The sequence below is a fragment of the Sorghum bicolor genome, chromosome 9 (genome assembly GCF_000003195.3).
Source record: "Sorghum bicolor cultivar BTx623 chromosome 9, Sorghum_bicolor_NCBIv3, whole genome shotgun sequence".
NCBI classification, from domain to species: Eukaryota; Viridiplantae; Streptophyta; class Magnoliopsida; order Poales; family Poaceae; genus Sorghum; species Sorghum bicolor.
Genome location: NC_012878.2, coordinates 59302002 through 59313446, shown reverse-complemented (window position 1 = coordinate 59313446; position 11445 = coordinate 59302002). Strand labels below are relative to the sequence as shown.

General features: G+C 44.9%; 2 protein-coding genes across 2 annotated transcripts; one reads left to right on the top strand and one right to left on the bottom strand.

Moving 5' to 3' along the window:
* Positions 876-2709, bottom strand: LOC8065344 (putative RING-H2 finger protein ATL12). The gene has a single exon (XM_002440340.2). It carries the CDS (start codon positions 2457-2459, stop codon positions 1038-1040), a length of 1422 nt encoding a protein of 473 aa, XP_002440385.1. The 5' UTR covers positions 2460-2709; the 3' UTR covers positions 876-1037.
* LOC8066571 lies at positions 9758-11276 on the top strand. Its single transcript, XM_002441601.2, has 3 exons — positions 9758-9980; positions 10150-10376; positions 10908-11276. The coding sequence occupies exons 1-3, from the start codon at positions 9918-9920 to the stop codon at positions 11140-11142; spliced, it is 525 nt and encodes a 174-aa protein (XP_002441646.1). The 5' UTR covers positions 9758-9917; the 3' UTR covers positions 11143-11276.

Sequence of the window (11445 nt, the reverse complement as noted above, 5' to 3'; positions counted from 1 at the left end):
CGTGTGTAGGAGCATGAGCCATTAAGACTAGAATTTCTGCATTCAGGCCTTGTTTAGTTTCCAAAAAATTTTGCAAAATTTTTCAGATTCCCCGTCACATCGAATCTTTAGACGTATGCATGGAGTATTAAATATAGATAAAAATAAAAACTAATTACACAGTTTGATCGGAATTGACGAGACGAATCTTTTGAGCCTAGCTAGTTAATCCATAATTAGACAATATTTGTCAAATACAAACAAAAGTGCTACAATGTCGATTTTCAAAATTTTTTGGAACTAAACAAGGCCTCAATATATGCTAACCTCACTGACTGTCAAAGCTACAATGACAAATTTTGTTGGATAAATTTTGGATCCTAAAATGATCCTTGAAACAGAGGGAGTACTGATCCTTGCCAGACAATTATTTATATACATACATATGAACGAACGGATCGAATGGGAAGGGAATCATCAGTAATATAATAAAGGGAGCTAAGGTTGGAACATGAACGCACACAATTGTATTATTCCTTTTTGTTTCTTATATATGGTGTGCTAGCAGCCAGGCACATGTATTACTACTTATCATCAACTCTGATTAACTTAGGAACTGGAGAGGGGTCGGGTACATCGTCATATATGCGCATTACATTGCATAATGCAACTCTAGCACGTATATTCTATGGTGTTGTTTACATGCATGTTGAGAAGGCATGTTCGTCGTCACCTTGCATTATTTGGCTGATGGAGATTATACAAACCAAACCACCTCTGCTAATGCATGTAAACAAGGCCGGCCTGCCTGCTGCTGCTGCATGAATGATCGCATTGCCCCTGCAGTTGTTGGCTGACCCGGCCGCTCATCCGTCCCTCCATAATTCAATTTTGACTTGTCTTTGATCATTTTATATATTACTATAAGGACTACTGATTGATGATCAATCGATGATCTTGACTGTTTGTTTGTTTACACTTTTCACCCATCCCAAATTCAATGCATTCCATTCCATTCCATTCCATTCGATTCTCTATCCTATTCTACTCACCGGCCATCACACATCATCATGCTCCGCCGCCACGACGTGGACAGCTCGGTGCTCCTCCTCCTCCTCCTCCTCCTGCTGCTGCCCCCTGCTGGCGCGCCCAGCGAACCACCGCGCCGTCCGCCGTGCGATCGGCAGCCACCGCCGATTGCGATTCTCCTCCTCCGACAGCCGCTCCCTCGCCGCGGCGCGCAGCCGTGGCAGGCTCACGATCTCCGACATGGAGCGCACCCCGGAGGATATCATCCTCGCCGCGGACGCTGACACGGCGGAGCCGCTGCTGCACCCGCCTCCTAGCCGGGCGTCCACCACGACGACAGGCTTCAGCAGCCGCTTCCTCGACGTCGTCGGCACGACACCGTCCTCGTCTTCTTCTTCTTCTTCTTCTGCTGCTATCTCTTTGTTGTTGGGGGCCTGCTGGGCCTCGTTGCTGTACTCCGGGCAATAAGGGGAATCCGGCGGGAACACGAAGCGGCCGCTGGAGCTGGACATGGAGCGCAGCATCTCCATGTCGAGCGCGATGAGGTCGGCGGAGTTGAGCTCGCTCCACCGGCTCTTGAACACCACGTCGGACACGATGATGCGGTGCTTGTGCCTGTCCAGCTCCTGCCCCGGCGGCAGCGCCACCGATGATGATATCGCCTCCTCCTCATCATCAACATCACCAACCTGCTGCTGCTGCTGCTGCTGAGGCTTCGTGTCCGGCCCGGGCACGCGCTCCACGAAGATGTCGAGGAGGTCGCGTCCGCTCCCTGCTGTCCCAGCAGCAGCAGCAGCAGCAGCGTCGTCGAAGCGGCCAGAGGACAGCGCGTCGCCACCGAAGACGATGCGCGCGCTGGATGGGTACTTGAGCCCGAGTGTGGCGTCGTCGGCGTCGACGCTGGTCCGGCACAGCGGGCAGCTGGCGCTGGACTGGAGCCAGCGGTCGACGCAGTCGAGGTGGAAGGCGTGGTGGCAGCGCGGCAGGAGGCGGAGGAGATCGGCGTCGTCGAAGCGGGCGAGGCAGACGGAGCACTCCATCCCCTGACGCGCCCCGCGCAGGGTGGCGAACCGGAAGAAGGGCAGCGACTCGATCACCTGCTTGGGGACTCCGACTGCTGCTGCTGCGGCGGCGGCGCCATTGTTACCGCCTGTCTCTCCGCCTCCCACCAGCGCCGAGGCAGCGGGCGAGGGAGACGAGGAGGGGTGGCAGAACTTGGCGTACATGAGGAGGATGAAGGTGAGGGAGAAGATCATGGTGAAGATGCCCACCACGATGGCCACTCGGGGGCGGAAGGACACCTTGATGCCCACGCCCGCCGGTGCGCTGTTGTTATCCGCCGCCGGAGATGCAGACAGCTCGTCGGTGGTCGGCTGCGCTGCGGCCACGGCGGCCGCAGAGAAGAGGACCGCGAGGAGAGCGAGCTGCTGGCCCGGCACCGGCAGCGCCATGGCCCTGGACGACCCCAACCCAAAGATTTTTGACTCTCGGTGTCTCGGATGTTTTGCTCAGCATCTAGTAGTATCTATATATCTGCGATCGGGGGAGGAGCTGAGACGGCGCTGCCATGGAAATGGAGTGTGAGACGTGGAGTATGGCCGCGCCTTCTGGCTGCTCCAGTGCACACCAGAGGAAGAGAGGCCTCGAGCAGACAGCAGAGCATGGCAAAATGGCAGGGCAGTTGCAGCAGCGGGGTGTGTGCGCCCCTCGTCGTCTCATTCCTGACCTGTACTTATATAGGAGTACTATCTACTGGGAGCACAAGCACAAGAACGGCGTCATCTTCACCTGCTACGTGACTTTTGGCATGGCAAAGTCTGCACTGCTATCAACACCATCATACTAGTTTTTTTTTAACAACCGCATATATTATATATTAAGCAGCCATATTACAGATAGGTCCTCGAAGGAAAATCGAATTACAACTAGGTCCAAAGACCGGATAAGAACAGCAGCTACATCGGAGACTTTGACGACGACGAATTCGCCGGCGGAGGGTCGTAGAGGCGCCGAAGGCATATACACCCAGATGGAAGGCCACGCCAAGCGTCGGTTGAAGGTGGGGCGACGGAGCCGGTGAGAAAGCATGCGCCGAGCGACCGAAGTTGAGGTTGATGTCGTCGCCGGGGGTAGAGGATGAAGCTCCAAGTCGGGCCCTAGGTGGGGGCGAAAACGTCGCGGAAACACCGCCAAAAGAGCTGTCTGGTGCAAGAGTGATGGCTGCCAGGAAGAGGTGGAGGCGGAGGCGAGAAGAGGCGGATACGGGTTGGGGGAGCACGGATCTGGGAGGAGAAAAGGTGGATACAGGACGGGGGAGCGCAGATCTGGGAGGCGACGCGAGGAAGGCAGGGTGGAGGTGGAAGAACAAGAAGGCGAGCTACGGGGGAGCAGATTTATTTTATTTAGACATACCTTGATGGGAGCTTCGCCGGCGGCGAAGGGAGCTGCAGCAGCAGCGACGACGACGGCAACGGCGAAGACGGCCACCAGGGGAGAACCCACCGCGGGACTCCTAGCGGATTTACAGGAGGGAGAGGGAGAGGGGCTCCTTTCCCTACCCGGTGTGGCGAAGACGCCGGAGCCGAGAGGGAAGGGGCTAGCGAGCAGCGGGTTGGCGGCGGCGAGATCTATCCGATGGGGGAAGAAGAGAGAAGGGGAAAGGAGAAACGCACCAGGCGTCTTTCCGCACTACGCGTGTACCTCATACTAGTTGACTTGCTGTATGCACACTAAGGATGGGGACGGTGCTCCAAACGTACCCACGGTTCTTCTTTAGTGTAATTAAGTAAACTAAATTAAAAAAAAATAAGGAAAAAAATTGACTATGTAGTTCATTAATTACACTAGAGAATAGCTGCGGGTATGTATATGGAGGGCCATCCCCATCCTTAATGCACACGCATTCTCCCACTCATCCTTGGTTTCTTCTTTTTAGACACAAAGGAGGACAACAAGACAAATTCTAGAAAATATAAGTACCAACCCAATCCAATTTTACAAGTGTTAAACATTCAACAAAAGTGAGGATAATAGCATAGAAACAAGGTACTGGCATTTTTAGTGGAAGCATTTCCAGATCGCTGCTAGAGGGTTTTTTTAAATAATATTTTTGATACAAATCTGGTTGTTATCTAAAATTAATTGCAAATTTAGTTGCGACAAGAGCCGACAGGCTCTAAAATATCTAGAGACCTTCTTCCTCACGCATACTCTCTCTCGCGCCTCTGTATCTCGCTTTTTTCGGTGCCACCTCCTTTTCCATGAGTAACAGAGGGAGATCCCGCCTCCCTGCCACCGCTCCTACCTCCACTACTGACGTCGGTGCCTATGAAGGTAAGGTTTTTCTTTTTTTTTTCTTTTTTCAACAGTAGGATTTGTAGTTAGATATATCTAGTTTGTTAGTAATTTAGGATTTACAGTTAGTTAGAATATTGTGTAGATGGATCGATTAGTGTAAATAGACAGATCTACTTTGCGTTAGTGTATGCCATGCTTAGTTTATTTTTAGTTTAGGTTTCGGTTAGAATTACTTTTATAGCATGCTAGGGTTAGGTTAGGGTTAGTTTTTTATTAAGATTTTAGCGGTTCAAGGTTAGTATTGTATTAGCGGGTTATGATTTTAGTGGTCAGCCTCCCAAATTAAGATGGGCCAAAAAATAGCTTAGCTGACTTTTAGGTCGGCTCACCGCATAACATGTTCGCACATGAACACTTTACCTTACGTCTCCAGCGATGAGTGCGATACTTAATACACGTTGTTGTCAAGGCATACATTGGCTATGGGCTACCCTACCTGGCCTAACCGCTTTGAGTTTTGGCATCATTGGACCAATAATCATCGGCAACGACAACAAAGAACGAACAACAATAACAAGTTGGAAATGTAGAGGAGAGAAGATAACAAGTATAGTAGATGATTTTCAAGCAAAAAAGTTCATTCACTCATTTAACCATGGGATCAATGATATCATGATCCACAAGAGAGATTACAAAGTTCCAAAGGGGTGAAACCGGACACATGAATGACTTGGGTTCCTTCTCAATCTAGATTGAACTAGCTCATGAGCAACATTATTACAACACCAAGGAATATTAGAAATGACATCACAATACATGAACTCATTCGCCAAATAGACCACATCGAGCTTATTAGAAAATAACTTGTCCTGTGGCTTTTAATCGACTGTGATCCACTCATAGAAATAGAGAGAGATGATCTTATCCTAGTTGAAAACATATCCACATGTAATCTTCAAGTTTCCCATGAAACCGGAGTAGTTTCCAAGTAGAAAATCATGAATTGTCTTTGGACATCCCAAATCGGTTCATGTTGGCACGAAAACCAACCTAGGCCAGTTTAACAGTGCTCAACATGTTTCTAGAAGAAATTGGCCTGGCTCGGTTTTAGCTAGGCGAGAAACCAACCTGAACTAGTTTTACATGTCTTCAGCTAGGAAGACCACAAACTAGCCTAGACCAATTTTCTCTGGCTTTTGCTAACTTATCTCAATTCAGTCTGAGTTTGACCTTTTTGTTGCATGTGGTTTTAGTTTCATCTTCTATTCTCTCAATCACATTTTGACTGTCAGCACCTGATGCTAATTTATTGAGGGCATTGAGCTATGCTTTCTTTTGATGAGTTAGCTAACACATCACCAAGAGGATGACATGTCGTCATAGATGAACTTACAAAAAATCAAAGATTACTTTCTAAAGCATCATTTGAACAGATATTTGCATAAATATCATTTTTTATCTTTCCACTCTTCAATAGTGTTCTATATGTTGTGTGCACTTTAGATCGTTATTCTTGTTTTCTCTCATTGGCTAGCGAGAAATTCGTATTAGAAGAAGGCTATATTTAGATAACTAAATAAAAAAGTTGGTGGAGAGTAATTTTCCACCAAAGTCTATACTGCTAGTAGTTAGGAAATATCTTCTAGTTGCTTGAAGCAACGAAAATAGTCCTCAATTAAAACAAAGCCACAAGCAAAGTATGTTGTTGGTATTTTTAACCTCACTTCATATTAATTTGTCATCCCTAATATGGGATAAAAAAATAATCTACAAGCAATAACTCTAAATAGAATATATTTGCTAGCGCACAGATAATTCTCCCGTTGTAGCATTTCACCCAGGAAGTATTCCGAGTATCGTTGATTTATTTTATGCCAAAAGGATAAAGCATCATTCTATTCATTAGGCTTAGGTAATCTTGTATGAACTGAAGAAATTATAATTATGTAAATCTATCATAGCCAATAGTACTAATGCTTTAGCGATAACTAATCAATAACAAAATATGATAAATGATAACTGAGTAATGAAGTAAATGGTATTCCAGAGATAGAAAATAAACACTCACTAATGTAGCAAGACAATCTTGATATTCAAATAAAATAAAAGAAACCTATGTAATTACTAATATAAAGTCTACAGTCCTACGTCATGCTACATATTTTCATCTATAGTGTGATAAACTCAGAAAACATTATAAGAAGCATCAACTAATGAGGATTTTAAGACGCAACTGTCACCTCCTTCATGACCGCGCTCGGCTAGTCCTACGTACGGGGGGTGGACTACAGAGGAACCAACGCAGCTGTCACCTACGTGGACTACCACACGACCCGACACATCAGGGTACCTCCGTAGGCACACAATATATCTAGACACCACGTCTACATAATGTGCACCACCTGACTCACTCGAGTACTGAATCAGGCACTTTACGATCATATAACGATGATCATCATAAACCACATCTATATCGAATATGCAACTAGAATAAACTAAGAAATGAATAAATAGCAATATATTAAAGTAGAGTAAAGTCATAATGAAATACAAGATAATATTACCAATTTCTAGAAGACAGATCTAGAATCCCGAACGGAGCGCCCGATCTCTACTTGAACCTCGCTAGATGCCTATACTAAGAACTTGAAGAACTAGAGGTCTACTTCTAATCTCTGCAAACCCTAACTTCTGACTACTCTTGACAAATGAAGCAGGAGGAATGAATTGAATCTGTGGTGTGTCCTCTGAGAGGGGGGTCTGCCCCTCTATTTATAGCCTGGTGGAGTACACGTGCGCCGTAGGATTAAATCGACTTAACCAAGGGCCGAGATGCGTCAAGAGAGGCGCTGGAGGAAGCTTCCAGAAGGGGAGGCCAAACCCTAGCCACAGGGGGCCAGGCGGCGCCAGGGTGGGGCCCGCCGGCCCCACCTGGTGGTCTCTGCCGGTCCCGTTGCTCCGGGAGTCTTCTGGAGTCTTCCTGATCCCTCTAGTGTCATCCTTCTGTCGTGGATAAGTTTCGTGGTTAATTGGCACTTAAATCTCTCTTTTCAGCTCTTTCTGAAATAATCCCTGAAAACACAGAACATGCAAAACTCGTGGAAATTATCAGTTTAAACCCTATACTAGTGTGTATTTGTGTTTTCCTTTGGGTTTAAATTTCTAAATAAAGTTGACGTTATCAACCGTCAACATATGCCACATACTATATTGCAATCTTCATTATGTACCTTGTTGGCTGCTGCATGAATAGAAACATAAAATAGATAGAGCAAAGCAGTTTTGAGTTTTGACGGTTGCAAGCGTAAGCATTCTAATCTGACGAGATGTAGTGAAGTCTCGATTATGAATTTGAATATTGAATTGAAGAGAACAAAGTGCAGATGTGTTTAGCATCTAGACCAAGTATTAGTCTAGAATGACATTGTCGGTTGACAATGTTGATGTCGCCCTCTTTGCAGCAGCCACAATGGTCATAATCCGCAACAAAGGCCAATGGCCATCCTCTATCGGTCTTGTTTCCACTGTTGTATGGACATAGCAAAAGAAAAAATAGCACCATCCATGAAGCGGTTTAGCATGGCGCTTGGATCAAGGATATTGCATGTAACGTGAACAATGACCTTCTTGCAGAATTTTTCAGGTTATGGGATCTCTTGAAGTCCATGGGACTAAATCTGAACACATCAAAGGAAGACCAAATTCACTGGGCGTTGGATAGCTCTAGCCATTGTACTGCTAGTTCAGCGTATAATATCTAGTTCAACGGCAATATTGTCTTTAATTTCCCCTAAACTAATTTGGAAGGGTTGAGCTCCTAAAAATGCAAGTTCTTTCTTTGGTTGGTACTACAAGACCAATTGTGAACAACAACACACCTACAATTATGCAAATAGGAAAAAAGTGCTTTTATGAGCTTTGCATTAGAAACCTGGTGACTGCCATGTACATCTTTGTCAAATGCCCCATCTCCTGTGCCATCTAGAGCATATTGCTATGTGGAGAAATAGTCGTAATCTGCACCATTTTCAATGGGTTGAGGATGTGGATGTCGAAGATTGGTTCCTATTGATGATAGATGGGGGAAGCAAAATGGCATGAGTTTGGGAATCCTAACCTTATTGGTGCATTTGGAAGCAAAGATTCACCACGGTATTCAATAACACCATTAATATGGTGATGTAGGTGGTTGCCAGGATCAAAGACAAAGCCTCCTTGCGGGCATGCAGGAGGAAGGGTCCTAAGACCACTCTTCCTTGTGAATAATTTAGAGAGTAATTAGTCCTTATTTCTAAACCAACTGTAGTAGTATGCTGTAGTTGGGTGCGCTCCTCGCTTATTAATATAGTGTTGGGCAACCAGATCTTAAAAAATATGTGACAATCAAGGAGGGATGCATAATTACTATAGGAGATCAACACTCTTATAGAAATGACAAAATTTGCGAGGGGGCATTGAAAAACGTGGCTTTTTTTTGCCATGAAACACTAAAAAGAAATGGCGTTGCTACATATCACTACAAAAGTAAACATAATATTTGAATAAAAATACCATTGTCCCTCGATTCAAGGTTCCAACGACATAACATTGATCACCATAACATACACATTTTAGCAATATTTCAGCAAATCTATGAACATGACAGGTTCAAAAGAAAGTAGTAGGTCCTGTCTCACAAAATAACATATTCTAGCAAGATTTGGCTATTTAACTAACTATAAAATCCCAATATCACACATTCACACTAGAACATGACAAGGCATATATATATATGTTTCCTTGGAGTTGATCCAAAGCAACTGTTGTCACGGGCTGCCACCGTCGTGAAAGGGTGTAGCTGCCGACAACTGCGAGCGCAGCCGACGGTGGAGAGAATGTGTCGTGCCGCCGTGGCCTCCGGTCCTTTTTCCGTGTGAGCGAACAATTGAGGCGGGCTGCACAAGCTATGTACAGGAAGGGAAAAGATAAGGCAAATGGGGCAAGAGCATATTCGTCACTGTTTAACCATTAAACTAAAATATAATAATGGATTTGAGTGTCTTATGCATGGCATACCAGAAGAACACCCCGCGCGTTGCTGATTTGGATTGAAATTTAACTATTCATACATTTTTAAGAAGAGATTAACTATTTTGAACTAATGTATGTCACGATGACGCGGACAACTAAATATATGTTAGCGAATGATGTGTCTCGCTGATATGATCTCATAATTACTTATGCTAGTGAACTTTAATTGCAAGTGGTAGTGGACTATTGAGGTGAACATCTTACATGTTAAAAAAATACCCAAGTTTTATGATGTTTTGTGGCAAAGACAAAAAAAAAAGATGGTTTCTCTGTGCAAAATTTGCCCATTGAAATTTTCAAATTGCAAACCGGTAATAGTCGAAGCAAATCCATGGGCATGAATTTGTATTAATTAATTCTTTTGTTGTTTTTTCTCATTCCAATCGGACCAGCAGCACTCCTCAGGTCACGTGGAGGGAGTGAGTGCTGTGCTGGTTGGCTGCTCTGCTCTTCTCTTCTCTGCTAGTTTGGTTTGCTCTGCTGCCGTCGGAAACCCACGCGGCCACGCCTGGCAGGCATCCCCTCCTCCTCCCCGGCCGGCGATGACGTCTTCGTCTTCCACGCTGGCCAAGGGCAAGTCCGCATCCGGATCTGCCAAATTCGAGGTACGACTTCCCTCCCTTCCTCCCTGTGCCCGTGTCTGAATCAAACCAAACCAGATCAGATCCCGTAGTCTCCTCCTCATAATATGGCAATTTAGTCGCTAATTAGACTGCTCGATTCTCAACCAAGCTCTAAATCGGAGCGTGTACTGACTGTCCCATGCTGATGCAGGCCAAAGGGAAATTCTCCTCCTCTTCCCCAGCGGCGGCAGCAGCAGCTACCAAGCGTGGAACCACCACCAGCAGCAGAGGCAGAGGGAAGGGCAGAGGGAAGGCCGACAAGAAGGTCTACTCCTTGCCCGGCCAGAAGTTCGATCCTCCGGAGGAGAGGGAGCCTCTCAGGATTTTCTACGAGTCATTGTCCAAGCAGATCCCCTCCAGTGAGATGGCTGAATTCTGGTATTCATACGCTTTCTCGTTTCTCCCCTGGTCCCCTCCCACACACAATCTCAGCTCTCAGGCGCGATGGATGATCTGCGTCCTCCTGCACCTGCAGCCACCTATGCAGTGTTGTTCTACGCAGTATTTAGTAAATTCTTATTACCCTGCAAAGAAATACCTTTCTTGAATTGAACTGACATGCTAACATTCAAAGTAGGCAGTGTTTGAGCTCCGTCAGTACCATACACTGTGTCTGATGAGTTCCAATACCTGCAAACTACTAGGAGGAGGAGGAGGAGAAAAATTACTTGGCATTACTATACATTGACTCTTGACAATGTGCCATTACCATTTACAAATGTCATTAACTTTGCTTGTTTCTCCTATCTTTGCTCCATCCCTTTGCATTCATCCTTAATTCCATGTGTTTGGTGGCTGCATGTACAATCATATAATGGGCCTATCATTCCTTCTTCGCTCTATCCATATATAGTACTTTACATTTTGTTAATGGCCTCACATTAAAAAAAAAAAACTACATATGAACAGGTTGATGGAGCATGGTTTGTTGTCTCCAGAGAGAGCAAAGAAAGCATACGAAAGGAAGCAAAAGCGACAGCAGCAAGTAAGAATGGGTACCCCAATCAAGTCTTCTGCAGTGAGGAAAGATAAACCTGAAAGTTCGAAGAAACCAAGCACTATGGATTCCAAGGCAAAGAGAAGAGTTGATTACAGCGACGATGACAATGACTTCATTGTGAAAATGAAGAGATCCAAGGGATGACATTTCAGTATTTCCTTCACAGTGAAGTGGGTACACATTTACTTGTAACTTTTTGTATCAAGTATAGATACTGTGCCAAAAAGACAATTCTTTAGGAAGGTAAAATAAATGTATGTCCCCGGATCGGAGCTCAAGGCAGATATATATATATATATATATATATATATATATATATATATATATATATATATATATATATATATATATATATATATATATATATATATATATATATATATATATATATATATATATATATATATATATATATATATATATATATATATATATATATATACACTA